At 35.8% G+C, this 20,267-nt stretch overlaps 1 protein-coding gene across 1 annotated transcript in view; it reads left to right on the plus strand.

Annotated features, from left to right (window-relative positions):
* RIT2 (Ras like without CAAX 2) overlaps nucleotides 1-20,267 on the plus strand; it is a 179,562-nt gene that overhangs the window by 39,875 nt on the left and 119,420 nt on the right. Inside the window, exon 2 of the mRNA XM_021381169.1 lies at nucleotides 15,164-15,220. Coding sequence (XP_021236844.1) covers nucleotides 15,164-15,220 — 57 coding nt within the window. The remainder of the gene's footprint in view (nucleotides 1-15,163; nucleotides 15,221-20,267) is intronic.

Below are 20,267 nucleotides of genomic sequence, written 5' to 3' on the forward strand. Positions count from 1 at the left end.
TAGCAGATTATGCCTAATTTTGACAATTAATAAGAGTGTAATTTTATTGTTAAAAATAGAAATAATATAATTGGCTTAAAACTAATGCATATACTCTTATTTTAGTTTAGAAAGCATGTATGATCAGAGGAAGCAACAAAGATTCATTATAAAATACATACATTTTGATATACACACACAACTACTAAATAGAATCTTGTTTAATATATTTATATAATGCACTAATTGCACATTATTTCTACTTTTTTGAATGTTTCTGTCTGTTTACTAGACATCTTTGCAACTGTAAAAATATTAAGAACTTAAATAAAAACACAGTTTTTATGCTGTTAAGTAGGAGAAAGCTGGTATCAAATGCTTCTGAAAAAGGAAGGCTATCACCTCAAAAATCTGATAAATTTACATAGCCATCACATGCCTTATTACAAGCAGGATTTCATGCTTATAATATAAAAATATATGGATAATATCCTTAATATATATAAATACATATACATGAACACAACTGCAGACCAGTTATATAAAGTGAAAAAACACAATGCCCTTCTTTGTAATATTCAGTTTTCACATAGCACTTTGTGTAGTAGAACACAAAATTTGGATTACAAAGAAGACCATCCATTTTACACTTTAAAGAGAAATGCCACACAAAGAATAGAAACGACAAATCTGAAATTAATCATAAAAGCAGTAGCTTCCTCAGCTTATGTGATGAACTACCTAGCAAATTAGAGCACTTTGATGAGAAACTGGATGGTGAAGTCATTTTGGAGGCATCTTTTCCTTTTTTATTTTTTTAAATAAATGTTAACTTTTACTTATGTAAACATATTATTATGTCATAACCAGCTTTTACTTTAGTTCATCAGGTGAAATCAGCCTACATTGCTGCAAAGTAATTTTAACATGACATATGTACTGAGAGTAACGTGTAAATTGAAGATCCTGTACAATTTTCACTATTTTTCTCTTAGTTGTGTTTGCCTAAATCAGAACTATCTTTCTAGAGGATAGACATTTGTTATTGTCATGGTTTTGTGATTTTCGGTTATTGGTACTCCACATCATAACATCATGTAGTGGATGTACCTAGTTCTCAGAAGAGAAGGACTACTACAGTCCCCACGGTACTTTGCTCCTCTGTTACCATTTTCCAGCCGGAGGGAAAAGATAAAAGCTCGCAGTATAAAAACTTGCAGATCACGAGACCTCGTCCCTTTTTCCGCCCGTCTCTCGTCTTGGCAGCACCTCGCTCTCCAGCCATCTTATCGTCGGTAGTAGAGTAAGGCCTACCTTGATTTTGGGACATTCTCTCTCTCTGTATTGGATTTATCAGCTTAAATTGTAATTATATTGTATAGTGTGTTGTTTTGCATTTTGATATCTTATTTAGTAAATTAGTTTGTTTCTCCTCAGATTGTTGCCACTGTTCTTTGCTCTCAGGGCCATCTCCTTACCCTTTTCCCCTTTTCCCTTTTCCCAGGGCGTGGGCCTGTGGATCCCCGTCCCCTTTGTCACAGAACCGGGCTGAACGCCTGTAAACCATTGACAGTTATCAAAGGAACTTCTAGATGCAACTCTATAGCTCAGATACAAAATTTGGGTGAAGCACAGTGGTTCAGATATGATGGTTTCTTTAAATGCTTAACCTACTGAATGCTAATAGAAGAAAAGTTGCACACTGGGAAAGATCACTGTGTACCTGCTGTCTTTTTTAAACTCTCATGTCTACCTAAAGCTGGAGATAAGGTGCTAAACTAAACAGACTTTTTGGTCTAAACCCACAGATAAGCTTTTCTGAAGACATCAGAGATGTGAAGAGATGACAAATTCAAAAAGCTAATCATAATAAAATATGTGATTGTGTTTAGACTTCACATATTCTTCCATAATAAATGAAAAACTAAAACACACAAACTATAGATACTTTCAATAGAGGAGATTTCTACACAGAAGTTTATAAATCTTTCTTTCAGTGAAAGAAAGCATTCTTCTTAGTTAAAAATAATAGTGTGGGACATTAGTTGATTTACTTTTGTACTAAAAACTTCAAAAGATTATGTTTTGTATGTAGATATTTCTTCTACTTTTTTTTCTGTTCAGAAAACAATTCTGTAATCAAAATTCTAAGGAATTAAAGTATATTTGAGCCAGACCAAAACTATATAGAGTGAATGCATTCATTTAAAAAATGTAAAGACAAAAAACTATAAAGCTGCTCTAACCCTAATGAAGTCCAGCAAAGATTTACTGCTCAGTTCATAGGAGTTGCAATTTAATCCATAATAATACTTCTGGAAGATATTAAATTACTCCTACAGAACAAAAGTATAGAAAGGGCATTATAACAGTAAAAATCAAATGAAATGTTCTTCATTGAGAAAGCCCTAACTGATTTCAGTGTATCTCAGTTTATTTCCTGTAAGAATTTTATGGAAGATTCCGTCAAAGGAAAAGGTCCCAAGTGCTACCATCTATGTTGTTTAAAACTAAAGATAAACCATTAATGTAGGTAATATTACACATGAAAATATTATTTTCATATGGAAATTGACAGAAACTATTCACTATGGTGCATTTAGATGAGTGCCTTAACAAACTTATATATTCTCTGAGTCAGGAAGAACAGAAATATATAAATGCATTGTACAGTATGTAGAACTTGAACTGATACTGGCATCAAAATGGAGTTTAGTGTTACAGAAGTAATGACCACACACATAAGCCTTATGTAACAGTTTTAACATCCAAATTTTGTTTCTGCTTACTTGATTTTGATTGCCTTCTTTTCTTTTTTATCTATAAATACTTGCCATTGAACCAAAGACTTTGCTGACTAAAATGCTGATGACAGATGAGTCATTCTGTCACATATATATCACTGCAAGTACCTTCAGAAAAGACCTGATTTTCCTCTTTTATGGTAACTCCGTTGACTCATTTCTGAATCAGCATAGCACAATGTCATCACACTGTTGGGATATAGCGTATTTCAATAACCTCTCCTCTAATAGCCCCGGGATGTCCTCTCAGATCCTCATCAACATGCATAATGAAACGCTTTCATTTGTTATAACAAAAATCTGTGTGTTGCTTTGTGTTTTAGGTAGTCATAAATACATCAGGATTTGATTAGGTTCCTTTGTCATTTCTTAGTCAGTTCCACATCTCTATCTGTTGAGAACTGAGCTGTGCTGACACAGTACAATGAAGACAAAATTTCAGTGTAGTAATTACTGTAGGGACTGAGTCAATGTTAACTCAAGTTCTGTGTTGGAGTAGATGAGTACAGCACCTTACCCTCAAGAAAAATTATTTCTAAGCTTATCTGATTATGGAACAGCTTTGTAGAGCAACTAGGAAAATGCAGAAACAGTTAGATATATACAAGCATTTAACTCTCTGAATAAGATTCTTTAAGGTTTTTAAGACATTTGTATTCCTCACTACCATCCCAATGTATCTTGTTCTCTGTTAAGTTTCAGAAATTTTGTCTCCTTTATGTCCACTCTGTAATAGTTATTTATTTACTTAATTTTTGCTTTTGTTGACTGCTGCTGTTTTCATGTTGAGTCACCATGTGTACCCATCAGGCTAAGGTGATATATAGCAGCACAAAACCCTGAGACAGGTAGGTCTTCACCAGAATAAATGACAAGAGCATCACAGCAGAAAGCTCACTGCAAAATACATGAAAGCAAGTTTAGCTCAGAAGAAATAAATATTTGGAATTAGTCTTTTCCAGGGATCCAAGTAGTCTCAAGGTCATCTCTGAGTCATGAGCCATTTCTTTCCAGCTGCTGGAAAAAAGCATTGCAAGCTTTTTCCATGTTGCTAGCATTTATAGCTCTAACACCTCTTATTTGAACAGAAGGTACAAACTTGAATAGGTTAATGTTGATTTCCTTTGCGAAAATACAGTCAGCCCTCGAGAACTTCTGTATGCATTTTTCAGCTTTCTGACCTCTTCTCTATCACAATAGTGTTATAATAAATCTCTTCTTTTAATGCCTGAAGTGCTGCCTTTCACACCCAATGATGTCTTGCAACCATCCCCATTGTCAATATATCATAATAATGTCATATGCACGTGTCAGGCAATATGAATGTGCTTTTGGAGATGTAAACTTCCTGTCAGATTTGCATTGAAAGGGAGAAGTGGATGAGAAGATATGTAGCTATTTTATTTTATCATCCTGATGCATTTTAGTCTTCTCATCTCCACTGTACTAGTAACTCCTATTTGTTTTGTAAGATGTTAGATTTCATGCACCTTATTTCCTCTGGATAATTTCATGTTAAAGGGACTGGTTGAGTATGTTCTTAAAATACGATGATTTTACTAACCTGATTTAAGATGAGCAGTTAAATTCATTCATAGGCAGACTGTTTGCAGCAATCTTGTAAATCTCAGTGATCTCTTTCCATATTGCTGGTCCTTTGTTTGATTGGTTGGTTGATTGTTTTTGCAAGTGTGGAAACAAAACAACACCACTGACACTCAGATAATAAAGAGCTAACAGCAGAGTCAAAAAACTGGAAAAAAAAAAAAAAAAGTCTCCCTAGATTCATATGATCAATTCAGTAGTTTTACACTGGTTATTAATTCTTTTGTAAAGAAAAAGTAAAGGAAAAGCCTGCAGCCAATACTGTCCTCAGAGATAACTTCCTTTCCTCAGTCATAAGTTTCCCTTGTTTTGTTTCCAAAGTACATTTACTAGATCAAGAAGCTCTGTTGTTTCCAGTTACTTTGAGCGCTTGAAGCTTCTAGCTGCTTCATTACCAGGTTTCTTTCCATGCAGAATACTTTTTTCAGTCTGTTTAATATATGTGGAGATCATATCCTAATAGCTGAATATTTACGACATCTCAGGTGTCATGCTTCAAAGAAACATCAGAAATCATATGTGAAATGCATACACCAGTGGTCTCCAGTCTGGTGGGTCACAGAGGATTTTGAAAGGCAGCATTTGAAAGGCAAGGAGCCAAATAAAATCAATACACAAAACCTGAATATTTTCTCTCACCTGTGTTTATATTACTGAAGCTAAATTTTATATTTTAATATTGCACATTTTTATATTGCATATTTTAATTCTGAAAAAGACTGGTAAATTTAAGAGTTGTCTCAGCATGGAAAAGGATCTCCTCAGAACTTGAGTCTTTTTTCTTTCAACAGTTTCTTTTCAATATTGTTACCTTTGTGATTTTTACTTACCCTGCATGACCATGTTAGAAGTAGTACTGGTAGGAATATAGAACAACTTGATGCCTATCCAGAGGGCTTTATATAATCAGTTTCAGACTTTATCAAATGTTTGATTTTCTTTTTGGATAGCTTCCTAAGTATCAGCCTTTTTAATTTGCATCTACATGTGTGTGTGGAGAGGAGTAAACAGCAGAAAGGGCTCTTCCTTCCCTAATTTTACAAATATCCTCTTCTAATACAGTAGAAAAATACTCAGAACTCATGAAGTTGTAAATAATAAGTCCTTAGTGTTGCCTGCTTAGCTGAGAGAGAAACATTGCTGATATCTGACAAGGAAAATATGTTCAATTCAAAGTCATATTTCCAGTGAAGAATGGCATTCAACTCTCTGAATGTATATTGTGATATATTTGTCTCCACTGAGGTAAATATGTATTTAAAAATGTAAGTTGGAAATAAATTTTTGAGGACAGAATTCTGGAAATAATCAAAAGTTTGTGATTAATTCAGATTTTTGCTAAGATTCTATGAGTGTTCTGGGGTCAGTCTTTAGGAACTTAGATAGCTTCTTCTTGCTTAGCATGTTTTCTTTAACTATGATTTAAACACCATTGCTCTCACTGGAGAAAAATGTATCCAACTTTACAAGAATAGATCAAAGGATTTATGAGAAAAAAAAAAAACAACTACAATATCTTTAATTTTTTCTACATTTTATATGCAAAGGAAAAGACAACATTTTAAACTACCAGATTAAATAGAAAATGTTAGAAGATCATGAAAAGATTGGAAAGTTAACTGTAGGTCATAAAATTTATAGTGAATGTCTAACCATGGATATATTTAACAGCAAAATTAATAAATTCTTTTGGTATTTTCAGTTATTTTTACACCATCAATCAAAGGCAATAAATTTATCAGTATTTGCTTTAATTTCCACATATGAATTTCATCAGATCAGATTTCACTGCAGGAGGCATCTTCCTTTCACTAAAAGTTCATTAAGGAGCAGGAAAAGTTCATTATTTTAACTACTGACACCTTTGAAAACAGATTTGAATTTTTGAGAGAGACGCAAATATTAATTGGTCAGAACAGCAAGGACAGATTCACACCTAGGCCTTATTCAGTTGGAGGAAACTCAATTAACAGTATCTGAGAATCTGGATTTTTATCTTGCACAAGACTTAATAGTAACTCATAATTTCAGAAACCCTAGGATGAGTAAGAAAATAAAAACTTAAAGTAAACTGTGTTTTAACCTGGAATATGGCTTCTGTGAGATGTTAAAGAGCTGCATCTCTCCCTGTGATGTGTCATTAATTTTCCAGAGCATGCATTTGAAGTACAAAAAAAGTTTGTACCATATTACAGAATAGCAACGGTTCTCCCACTCAGAATAGAAAACAGCTGTTGTCACTGCCAATTCATCACTGCTTGACATATGGGGTATAATTTCATGAAGAAGATATCACAGGAGCTAACCAGTAGTTTATGTTGGGAAACCTGCAACAATGTCAATTTACCACTACCTGAAACAGCAGCAAGCCAAGGCAGAGCATCTCAAGTTATCATTAAATGGAAACATATCAGCAGTTAAAAAAAAGGGAGACAAAAACGTGCTGTTGCTGTTTCTTTCCATGGAATAAGCTGGTTTTATCTCTTCTTGAAAGTCTTTTCCACAGTGAGTTAATATTACTTGAGATGGGTAACTGCAAGCCAGGGCACATCTGTATAACTAGCCTACAGATTTTTATTGTTTGTTGTACTTTATATAATTAGGATGTCTATCCAATGACTTTAATCAAATGTGTCTATTTGTAAGAGTTCAGAATTTTCTCTACCATTCTCAGAAATAACATCAGAAAACTGAGTTAATCTAACTTTATTCAATGGATTATTCTTTAAAAGCCACATTGTATTAGAGTCTACTTTAAAACCTTTTTATGCCATTAAATTTTGCACGGCTCACTAATGGCAGGTTTAAGTTGCCATAGGATTTTTCAGCTAAAGTACACTATAAGACATTAAGTTCTCTTACTGATGAAAGAAATAGTGGGAAAATGCACTAATAGCAGCACTTTCCAGAAGTAATTTCTGTTTCTTCATGCATCTTGTCAAACTTTGTAAGCTAAGTAGGGCAGAGAATGCACAGTATTTTTACAGCAGACCTCTCTGTTGGGGGTCAGGGAGATACTATGCAGGAAATACTATACAAATGATAGCAATCTACCTTGTCATTATTGTTAATTTGTGTCACATTATAGTGATGTCTATTACACTGGGAATAAATGCAAGTCTCAGCTGCTTCCTTGTTCTCTAAACCCTGAGCAGAGTTTTTACCATGAATTTTACAATGTAGTGCATTTTATTTTACTCCTGGAACTGAATCTGGATATAGAAATTAAATAAAAATATTTTAGAACAACTGTTTTTCACTAGAATTTGCTGATTCAAAAGTCCTAGAATTCTGCAATGAGAACACTTCTGCTGCAGATTTGCTTTAGGTCTCAAGTCCAGAATGAATTTTCTCTCTCCTTCTATCTTGATGTCCTCTAGTCCCTGCTGGACAGCTCCAAGACAGCTAAGCTTGTGTTTTTCCACTGTTCATACTTTGAATAGTGCATGCTGCACTCAAAAAAATTTGCACCAGCAGATCTGTCACTGTCACCACTGCTGAAGTGCACTACCCACCACGACACTGTGCTCACAACCACTAGATGTTCTCCATAAACGTTCAGCAAACTTCAATGAATGTCAGTGGGTGTCATTTTTTCCACATGGAGGAATTCAGTGACACACCTTTGTTTCATACACACTTCCAAATTAGATGCCTTTTTGTCAGATTGCTTCTCTGCTGCCATTCAGCCTCCACTGCCATACCACCAACATCTGCTTCTGACATCATGGGATAGCATAATAAAATAGAAGACATTACTTTCAGAACATCCTTCATAATTTTTCAGGGGACAGTGCTTTCTTGGGCAGTGCTTTCTGCAATTCAGTCTTTAACTAAGACCCATTTGAAATCTCTATTTTTAGCAATACAATGGACAAGCGAAAGAATCCTGTTTCTTTTCTAGCTGTGCTGGAAAATAGGATTTTCTCTATTTAAAATGTAATGTATATTTATTGTTGTTTTTGTTTATTTTAATAGTAGCATTCAGATGTAATTCAAAAAGCTGTTGGCCTTTAAGAGCCTACTTAATATTTGCTTTGGACTCCTGTTTTAGTAGTTGAAGCTATTACTTTAGCAACATGGGAAAAAGCATTGCTACATCACTTACCCTGTATAGGCAGTAAAATGTTATAGAACAGCCTTCTGTACTTTTCTCGTATGCCAGAATGAATTTGACACAGAGAAACAAAATTTATTCTGCCCTCATTTCACAGGGAACACTCAATAAATAATACATTATAATACCTAAAAAATTAATAATTGCAGCTCACAGTCTTTGCAGCATTCTTTTGTCAAAGCGTGCAGTAAATCTCAAATCCTATTTCTTACAGAATATAATAATGTAGAAATGATTATAATGGGTCAGAACAAAGTTAACATTAGGCCTATGTGCTTCCAGTGAATCTAGTCTATAGCAGTTGTTTGGGGAAGAATGAAATAAATTACGTCAAAACTTCTCAAAAAATTTCACATTCTCCAGCACTTTGAAGTAAAAAGCATCTTCATCTTGGAGTTAAGATCTCCAAGCTTATTAGAATTAATTAAAAATTATATGTATCCATTATTTTAAATCTAGCAGTATATTTTATCTTTTACCATATAGTTATACAATCATGTATTTAGCTATACCCAGTGCGCAAACGTATTTTATCAAAGGATTTTTAATTGATTAATGAATGCTTTCTTTTCTTTGTATTTTGAGAAGATAATCATTATCTACTTACCTTCCCAGTACACAAATTTCCCTAATGTCTGTAGCAGCCTGCATTAGACATCTCTCTTCTTTCATTTATCTTTTTGACCCAAATAGATAAACACAGATATCCCTCATCTACCTTCTGATAGATGTAACGTTTAATCACTGTGGATATTCCGTGTTCAGATCTAACACAACATGTCTCATCAGTGGAAAATGGGTTGTCCAAATGATTCTAAGAGGAGGCAGATCATTCATATACCTTTCCACATAACAGAGGTTTTGGCATTCATATATTTAAGTTAGCTGTATATATAAAATACTGATAGCTTGGATGATCTTCTCTTCGCCAGCACCAAACTACCTCTCTCATTTTTTATATTTTAGTTGTTTGGGGATTTTTTTCACATTGATTAAGCACTTGTAGGTAGCACTATTATTTCATCATTCTGACTCATTTTGTTTTCATTCAGGTGATTGCAGCTGTCATTTATTCTAAATTGTACTGCGATCTAAATGCAGCATCCATAGAGAAAATAAATATATTCAAACTAAAGAAGAACACTGTATATCTAAATTACATAATCCTTTGTGACTCCGAAAGTTGTCATTTGATAGTGATTTCTGCTATTTCATAGAATCATACTATAGAATCATGGAATGACTTGTGTTGGAAGACACTAATCCCCTGTCACGGGCAGAGTTGCCACCCACTAGGTCAGGCTGCCCTAGTCCTCATCCAGACTGGCCTAATTTCATCAGATTTCCCTGGAAATGGTAGAAAAATAAGATCCAATGCAGTACCTCAGAAGTGCAGCACATTTTCTTCAAAGCAGCAAAGAATGAAAATGGTTTGTTTCTGACTGCATGAATTCTGTATGAAGCTATGAAGTTCTCTCAGCTCTTTTTTCCTCTCTCTGCAAGTGTATTGTAAACATATGCTAATTTAAATTGTCCTTGATTACAAAGCAATGCTCTCCATGTGGAAACTTCGCCCTGAAAAGCAAGAGACTATAAAATGTCTGTGATCAGAAGCCTAGTCACAGGACAAGGGTTAATGGGCACAAACAGCCCAAGCAGATTTGGCTATAAGCCAGTTTAATTCTACAGGCTCCAGCTTATTTCCGTGGTTTCTTTCCAGTGCTGACCTAGACCCTTTTTAACTCTGGAGAAATATTCTAACAACATATGATCATCATTCAGAACTAATATCCCCATGCCTAGCAGACAAGATTGTGGAATATTTTGTAAGTCTGAAGACCAGACTTGATGCTCTAAGACTTCCTTGTCCACCATTCTGATGGAGTAAGAGTTTAGTTGCTAGAAATCAAAACCTAGATGTTCCTTTCCTTTAGCAGGGGTGACTTGTTATTCCTGCTCTAAAAATGCTCACTGTATTCATGCTTGCTACTGCTTCAGTAGGCTTTAATAGAAAATGTTGCTTTTTCATTTTAAAGAATGCGCAGAAGAAGATGGGTTAGAATTCTCATATATTATACCCCAATTTCTTTATTTTGCATTGTAATTTAATTATGAAAATAATCAAAGAATACCTGAATTCCTTCTGTTTGAGAAAACAAAACCTTGTAACCTGCTTCCTGGAGAGGGTAACAATCCCCTTGTAGAAACTGATAAAACACTGAAGACATCGAAGAGGTTACGTACCCTGGTGATTACGAGGAGATCTGGAGGAAAAAAACCTTGAGAAAGGGCTGTCATTGAAGTATTTGTGGGGCAAGGTGCATGTAAAAGAGAGCTTATATTCACCATTTCCATTTTCATCTTACATAAGAAATTTATAATAATAAATGACATAAATTCTGACAAATTCCTTTTCAGATCTGCCTGCAATGTACTGTGCACAACTTAGGTTGCTGCACAAGGTATGATGATGTCTATGAACAGTGTTCTGAGTGAGAAATTTTACAAGTCCCAGTGGCTAACTTTTTGCTTATTTCACAATTGATTTCAATCCTCTTAGATCCTATGGATTTGATGAGTATGTAATGGATGTATTGATTTGGATCTGCCTCAGGAGAGAGGAAAAATGTTTACTCTGAGTTCTGGGTATCCTCTGAGAATCCTATTTTCATTTGTTAACAAGAGATTTTGGGATGCAGGCATAGCTCCAAGAGGAAGCAGACTGAGATCAGACATGCAGTAGTTTGCTTTAAAAAATAAACTTAGGAAAAGGCAGCAGGTTAAAAAGTTTAACTTAATTTTGGTACAGGCCCTCAGGTAACCCACATGAACAGCATTTTTGATAGCTGCCCTGCATTTTGGTATGAAGTAAGCAGATCACATTAAGTATGAGTTCAGTCTTCAGAAACCACTAGCAATCATCAGATAGTTGACTAAAATATGTCACGATTAAAAAACTAGTGTTCTGGAAATTAAAATGTCCAAACACATGTAGTACTTAGAGCTAGCCTATCTGACAACAGACAATATAGAAAATATCAGTGTCCCTGCATGTAGATTTATTTTTATAGTATATAAACTGAATGAAGTTTCTTATACACAGTTATACTCTCTGAATTATTATGAATTTATAATGCTACATTTTAACATTTATATTTGTCCATACTAAAGATGCAATAATTTATTAACATGGTATTAAATGTTTAATACTCCTTGTCTGTAACATTTCGTAAAACTATCTCCTTAACCCATGATTCTTTAGAGTTTAATGACATTAAACATTAAACGAATATAATGCTGTTTTAAAAATGAGTGTACTTATGAACAGGATTTTCAGAATGTGGAATTTCTTGTTCATAATTTCTTCCGTTCAAGATATTTGAGATGTTCAAGACATGAGACAGAACTACAAGCCTCATATTTGCTATAATATGTTATGACTAATGTCACGATTCAACCCGGTTTGACCTAGTTCTCTGGCAGGGCTCAAAGGGACCCACAGTTCCATGCCCCAGGAAACAGGGAAAGGAAGAAGGAAAAGGTAGGGAGATGGGCCTATACAAGAAAAAACAGTGGCAACAAGCTAAGGGAAACAACTAATTTACTAAATATGATAGCACAATGAGAGATAATATAGTATAATACAGTATAATTGGAATAGAATCATAGAATTGCTCAGGTTGGAAAAGACCTTCACATTCATCAAGTCCAACCACAACCTCACCATACTATCCTAACAACCCCCTGCTATATCACGTCCCTGAGCACTACATCCAGACAGGTTTTAAACACATTCAGGGATGGTGATTCAACCACCTCCCTGGGGAGCCTGTTCCAGTGCCTAACAAACCTTTCTGTAAAGAAGTTTTTCCTGATATCCAACCTAAACCTCCTCTGGAGCAACTTGAGGCCATTTCCCCTTGTCCCATCACCTGTCACCAGGGAGAAGAGACCAACCCTGCTCTCACTGCAATCACCTTTCAGGTATTTGAAGAGAGCAATGAGGTCTCCCCTCAGCCTCCTCTTCCCCAGACTAAACAGCCCCAGTTCCTTTCGTCGCTCCTCATAGGGCATATTCTCCAAGCCCTTCACCAGCCTTGTTGCCCTTCTTTGGACCTGCGTCAGCACCTCAATGTCCTTTCTGTATTGAGGTACCCAAAACTGAACAATATTGAAATATGAATTGAGGCTAATAAATAAAGTAAAATGAGCACCCAGAGCAAAGGCACGCAGAAAGAGATAGTCTCATGGCTCCCAGGCAGTTTTATCTTTCCCTCTGAATGGAAAACATAAACAGAATAATGAAATCTTGTGGGAGCTGTAGTTCATTCTTTTCTTCTGAGACCAGATAACCAGAACTACCGACAATCCACAGACGTGCAGCATTAACTTTTTAACTCCTACTGCACAACATGATATTATGATGTGGAACACCAATCACAAATCATAAAACTATGACAGAATGATTAGTATTAATAGTTACAATTCAGAAGGGATATTTACTTAGTTATCTGTTTCTGTTTAAAATGGCACCATATGTGCTATATAGAAATTTGAATGCAAGTATTAAGAAACGTTAAAAATGAAAATCATGAAGTTGACTTAAAAAAAAAGTGTTTGTTTGTTTGTTTTGTTAATGTGCTTTTTTTTTTTTTCCTTTCTGGTTTCTGAGCAACTGGAATTCATTTCTTTCACTGCTGAAGGTGTTTTCCTCACAGCTCTATGTTAGGCAGATTCCTTTACTTCTCAGCTGTTGTTCTGAGAACTGCTGTCATTATGGTGACCTAGTGAGGCCTATTTTTGTGCTTATTCAAAGTCTTTGAACTTTACATGGCATGAACAAAACATAATGTTGGATAAGTTATGGCTGATTCTGGCTTGCTACATTACTTGGAATTCGGTTGCCCATAAGCTGCATGTTCCAAACGCTGCAAAGCAATTTTCCTGATGGCTTACGTAACTTTCCTAAAAATTCTCAGCATTGTAATATTCAGCCATGAAACTATCTGTTCAGAAAAGAATAAAAATAAAAATTATGTATGTACCTAACAGAATTATTTGGCTGCTGTATCATGTTTAATGAGTTACATATTCCTGAGAAGCATCAGAAATCAAACAGGTTACTGCAGTCGGTGACAATTTGTAGAATACCATGAAAAATTCTAAGAAAGAGATGTCTAAATAATATTTTGAACTTCTGGAACAAAACACGACTGTTTGTTTTTCTGTCAGCTGTTTCTCAGTGATTGGCTATGGAGTTTGAAACATATTTTTTCTTATTCCAAATGGAAATTAGCAGTAAATTTCATTAAACTACTATTTCAAATAGAGTGATGGCTTTATTAGTAAAAAAATATACTGGATGCAGAAGTAGACATATTCTATCATTTTAAATACGTTGCTGAAATTGCAATTTATGATGTTTCAGAAACCATTACAGAATTAATCTAGAGTTAACCTGATTGTTGGATCTGTTTCACTTTGTATAAAATGGTTGAGGATTTACCTGAGATAGGAAAAAAACCTTATAAGGTGATTAGTAGTAACCGTAACTAGTGGCACTCTCCAGGGCTAGTACTGGGTCTGATCATGTTCAACACCAACACCAGCAACAAGGTTCAAGGAATAGAGTGCACCTGCAACAAGTTTGTAGATACAAAGCTGGGAGGAGTGTTTGACACACCAGAAGTCCGTGCTGCCATTCAACAAAACCTGGACAGGGTGGAGGTTTGGGTGGAGAAGAAATTTATAAGGTCTGGCAGGACAAGTGCAGAGTCCTACACCTGGGGACTAATAACTGCATGCATCAGTACAGTTCAGAGGCTGGTCTGCCAAAAAGGAACTCTGTAGAGAAGGACTTGGGTGTCTTCCTTGTGAACAGGTTGGACATGAGCCAACAGTGTGCCCTTGTGACCAGGAAAGACCATTGCATCCAAGGGTGCACTGAAAAGATTGTGGCCAGCAGGTCGAGGGAGGTGAGACTTCCCCCACAACTCTGCCCTGTGAAGCCACATCCAGAGTACTATGTTAAGTTCTGGGCTCCCCAGTTCAAGAAAGACAAAGAAGTTCTCGAGAGATGATTAAGGGCCTGCAATATCTACTGTGTGAGGAAAGGTTCAGAGATATGGGACTTTTCAGCCTGGAGAACAGCAACCTGAGATGAGATCTTAACAACGTTTATAAATATCTAACAGATGGGAGTCAAGTGAATGGGACCAAGCTCTTTTCGGTGGTGCCCACTGACAGGACAAGAGTTAATGGGCACAAATTGGAGTCTATGATGTTCCAGACAAACATGAGGAAGAACTATTTTAATTTGAGGGTGACAGAGCACTTGAACAAGGTGCACAGAGAGATGATGGAATTTTCTGGGAAGATACTTGAAAGCTTCCTGAATGCTTTCCTCTGTGACCTACTGAAGGGAATTTGCTTTAGAAGGGGTGTTGGACTTGATAATCACCAGAGATCCTTTCCTATCCCTATCATTCTGTGATTCTGTATTAGATTGTTTAACTGTAACACTTCATTTCCAACACTTTCATTACAATTTATGGGAATTTTAGGGTCTTTTTAGCTAGAAATTTTGTTTGTTGTTTTCCCTGATGCCATTTGATATTGATAATAACAATCTCTTTCTTATACACTTTCTGCTTTCCAGCAATGACAATGCAGTTCATAAGCCATCGGTTCCCTGACTATCATGATCCAACTATTGGTAAGTAAAGATTTTTCTCTTCTTCATCCCTTTCAATCTCTTCAACTACTGGAGGTTTCCACACTGTGAGAAGGTGATCCTAAATAGTACCTATGTATAAGCAAGATTTATAAACTTTAGATTAAAGTTTTGTTTTGTTTTGTTTTAATGACAGTTACTTAGTGTCGTAGTCATATCATAACCATCTCTTCCAGAAATATTTATGTGGCTTCATGCTCTATAATTAGCTATGTTAGTATTGCAGAACACAAGCCAAAAATCAGACACAACAGAAAATAATTTTTCAGTGTATGATAGCTAAATAAGGTAAAAACTCCAATCTGGAATGTGTTATAAAATTTGTTATTGTTTTTGTTACTTTAGGATCATTCTCCAATTTTAAACTCTTAATTGACATTTTCTAGGAATATAGAGTGCCAACTGAATTTAATGTGCTAGAGTCATTCTCAGAGATCCCATATTCTACTGACTCTTTTGGTTTTACTGACATTGTAATCTCAAGTAATGATAAATATTCACATGTATCTGCAACATAATGCAAGTCGTCATCTTTAGCCATTAACAATTACCTAATGGCTAGAGTACAATGGGATAGTCAGAGGCTGAAATATCATCTGGAATAAATTTAGATTGACTGAAATAAGATTTCTATTTCTGAATCAGTGACTTCAAAGCAGCTGTAGCAAAAATAGCAGAAGACAGCAGAATCTGGGCCTGATATGTGTGAGCCAGAAAAACCATTATTACTAATAAAAATTAGTCCAAAAGGAAAACCTAGCACCTTAAACCAAAACATTTTCTTTTCTGTTATCTTCAAGATTTTCAAAAGTTTTAAACATAGGTTTAACCTTTATAAAATTACTAAATGGCTATATGTAGCAGCTAATGATATAATTTCTCTTAATTTATTATTCCTATAGTATTACATATTCCTTTGATAATAACTCCTCATAAACTCCTCATAAACTATTTCAAGTAAGGATAAAATGTGTAAGGTCTCCAAACCACTAGTAAATTTATTAGTAATCATTAAAATATTAAAAATATAAAAAATAAAAATTAGATTAATCAATTTTAAAGAAAGCAAAACAACTAGAGAATTACTTCAGATTTGTTTGCTGGAATCCGGAAAAAAAAATAAACATCAGATCTCACTGGAAAAGAATAAAATTAGTAGTTACCAAATCCATTAAGTTATGTATATACACCCAACTTTAATGATACACCTGCCATCTTCATTTGTGTATATATTGCATCTTGGAATAATCTTAACTTATTGGTCTCTAGGCAATATACAAGTATGAATAATAAATAATCATAAAGAGAAGAAAACTTATGATGCATTCTATGTAAGTGCTGCAGGAATGCCTAAAGGACCTAATCACAATGAATGTCTCCTTGAAGAGGATAGAGTTTCTTCTCCGTAAAACCAACACTCCAAATAGGAGAAGAAAATAGGATTTAGAGAACAGAGAATTGTAATACTGAATTTAAACTCATGCAGCTGACTAGAGGCAGATGTCGAAGTAAGACTTTTGAGATTTATCTGTTCAGCATCTTTGTCAGAGAATGAGGACATTCTGAGAAAGATTTATTTTTTTATTCATGGTCTAAAACACGTGATAAACAACAGAGTGCAATCTTAGGGTAAGTATGTATCTTTCCTGTTGTGTAAGTTTATAGTATAACCCCTAAAAATTGTACATAAATACAAAGAAACCCCCAAGTAGGTGGAATCATTTGTTCTTACCTGTAATAGCAAACAAATGTATTTGAAAATCTCTGTACTCAAAAAAGGGTTTATATTCTTGAAAAATTTATTACTACTTTTGAGACCCTGGTCTCAAATCACAGAACACATCTCACTGTTTTTTGTGCAAGTTTTCCATCAGTTTACTAAAATTTTACATTTACAGACAAATGTCTGGGTTTTCAGAAAGAATAATAATACAAAATGAACATATCCAGGGCTAATGCTGTGCTGATAAAGAAAGTTGCCTGTGGGGAAATGATTTCCTGGACATTTCAAGGATCTAGTCACAAGCAGATGTTTCTAGTACCAGGAAACTTAGCATGTTCAGGTAGAATGGTGATCTGTCCAGTCAGAGTTCTGTTTCTCACAGTAACCCAGCAACAGATTATCACAAAAGAAATATAGACCAGGAATGAAATGAATGTTAATTCCAACAGAACAGCAAAGCAGAAAATCCAGTATGCCATTTAGCTATGTGCACTGCAACTGATGATCTCTCTGGAAATTAGCACATTCCCTTTCTTCTATGTCATACATGCTAGGCCACTTTTATTTCTGAATGTACTGACTTCTGATTTCACTGTCCTTTGAAAATAATGTATTCCACCTACCCCTGGATTTATTTATCTTTGGGAATTAGAAGGAATAACAGTTTCTGTGAGTACCACTAATGGAGCTATATTCTATGAAAATAAAGTTATGCAATGTGTTTAAATGATAATCAGTGGACTTCCATTGTTAATCAGTTTACTGATTTTACTATGTTGCAGGTAAGCTTTACAATAAAATTAAAAGTTTGTTTTGTTTTAGATGCACAGACAAATCTAACAAATACCTACATATTTTTTTCTTAATATTCTTCAACTAACTTCTCTATGTTTTATATATGATGGGATTATGATAGCAGCAATAGCTATTCTTATCCATGCAAATTTATCTATGGTTTAAATAATTTGTGCTGCCAGAAATTATATTACACCACCTTACATTTGATGGGACTTAGAACTAAGAGCTGACATAGTAGAAATGCTGGGGGTGGAAGTTTGTGTCATTGTGTTTGAAATCTGAGAAGTCTACCACTTCCAGTTTTATGGGGTAGACTTCATTGGCCACAAGGAGCTACTAAATCATTATAAACACTGTCCATTTTAAAATTTAGACTGTTGACATAGAGTATTCTACAAGCAAACCCAAAGATACCTGGAGTGTGCTGGGGATAAAATTCTGGTCCATGTATTAGACAAACCATCCAGAGAAGAAGTATTTCTGGACCTGGTGCACACCAACACAGAGGAGCTCATTAAAGAGGTCAAGATTGGAGGTACTTTGGACTGTAGTGATCATGTCCTGGTAGAGTTTGTGATCTTGAGGAGGATGCGCCTGGCAAAAAGCAGAACTCTGAAGTTCAGGAGAGTGAACTTTGGGTTCTTTCAGAAAGTACTGGGTGAGATCCCCTGGGAAACTGTCCTTAAAGTCAAAGCTGATGAATGAGTGGAGCAAAGCTGGCAATGCTATAAGGATGCCTTTCTGAGAATGCAAGAGCTCTCCGACCAAATGGGTGGCCTTCTTTGATGGAGTAAAGGTGTTGGTGGACAACTGATGGACAGTTGATGATGTCTGCCTGGACTTGTGCAAGTTCCTTGACCGGGTCTCACACCATGTCCTTATATTTATATTGGGAAGATATGGGCTCAAAGTGTGGTGGATAAGGAATTGGCTGGAAGATTGCAGCCAGAGGTTGTGGTAAATGAATCTATGTCCAGATGGAGGCTGATGGTGAGTGGCGTGCCCCAGCATTGTCTTGGGACCAGTACTCTTTAACATCCTCATCAGTGACATAGGTGATGGGATCAAGTACAACCTCAGCAAGACTACAGATGACACCAAGCTGAGCAGTGCAAGTGATATGACTGAAGGAAAGGAAACCTTCCAAAGGGAGCTGAACAAACTTGAGATGTGGGCCCATGTGACCTTCAACAAGGCTAAGTGCAAGGTGTTGCACTTGGGTCAGAGAAATCTCAGATATGCGTACGGTCTGGGAGAAAAACTCCTTGAGAGCAGCCTTGCCAAGACCCCTTTAGGTTAGTGGGCTTGGTAGATAAAAAACTTAACATGAGCCAGCAGTGTGCACTTGCAGCTTGGAAGGCCAATCATACCCTGGGCAGCATCAAAAAAGGGGTGACAGCAGGGCAAGGGTGGTAATTGCCCCCTCTACTCTGTTCTTGTGAGGCCCCATGTGGAGTACTGTGTCCAAATCTGGGACACTCAGCACAAGAAAGGGTTGGAGCTGTTGGAATGGGCCCAGAGGAAAGACATGAAGATGCTCAGACAGCTGGAGCACCTCTCCTAGGAAGACAGACTGAGGGAGCTGGGCTTGTTCAGCACGGAGAGGAGAAGGCTCTGGGGATGCTTCATTGTGTCCTTCCAGTATGCAAAGAGAGCCTGTGAACAGGAGCGAAATAAACTTTTCACACAGATAAAGAGTGAGAGAACACAGGGGAAAAGTTTTAAACTTAAAGAAGAGAGATTTAGATTAGATGTCATGGGAAATTTTTCTCTGAGATACTGGTGAGGCACTGGAACAGGCTGCCCAGAGAAACTGTGGATGTCTCATCCCTTCAGGTGTTCAAGGCCAGGCTGAGTGGGACCCTAGGTAACTTGATCTACTGCTTGATTTAGTGGATGACAACCCTGCTCACAGCAGGGGTTTTGGAATTAGATGATCTTAAAGGTCCTTCCACCCCAAGCCACTGAATGATTCCATCATTCTGTTAACATGAGAGTGGAGTAATAATTTCATCTCTTTCTCACTTCTCTAGATTTTAGGGGAATATATTTACATCTGTGTAAAGAAGATAGGGGACAGTAAACTATACTCAAAGCACACGAGCACAGGATAGATGTAAACTGATATTCTAGGTAGGAACAAAACCACAGCAGATTCTGTTCATTCACGGAGCCACAAGAACTTATATTAGGAACAAAATAGCAGAAACAAAGAAACTATAATAGCTTTTACTAATTCCTAAGAAATTGTTGAAGTTGTTTGTTCTTGTTTGTTTTTTTAATAGAGAGAACATATTTTATGCCTTGATCTACAGCTGGTTCCATACAATTGACCCATGGTCAATTAATTTATATTGTATGATTTTTAGATTTTCTTTTTGTCCTTATTTTATTCTTACTTTATATTTTGTCTGTAAATTAATAAGATGCTAAGCTTTAAGAAGAGTATAAGTACAAATATATCAGATGTCTCTGTAGCCTTCACTTCTCCAGGCTGAACAACTCTCT

Source organism: Numida meleagris, chromosome Z (assembly GCF_002078875.1).
Source record: "Numida meleagris isolate 19003 breed g44 Domestic line chromosome Z, NumMel1.0, whole genome shotgun sequence".
NCBI lineage: Eukaryota > Metazoa > Chordata > Aves > Galliformes > Numididae > Numida > Numida meleagris.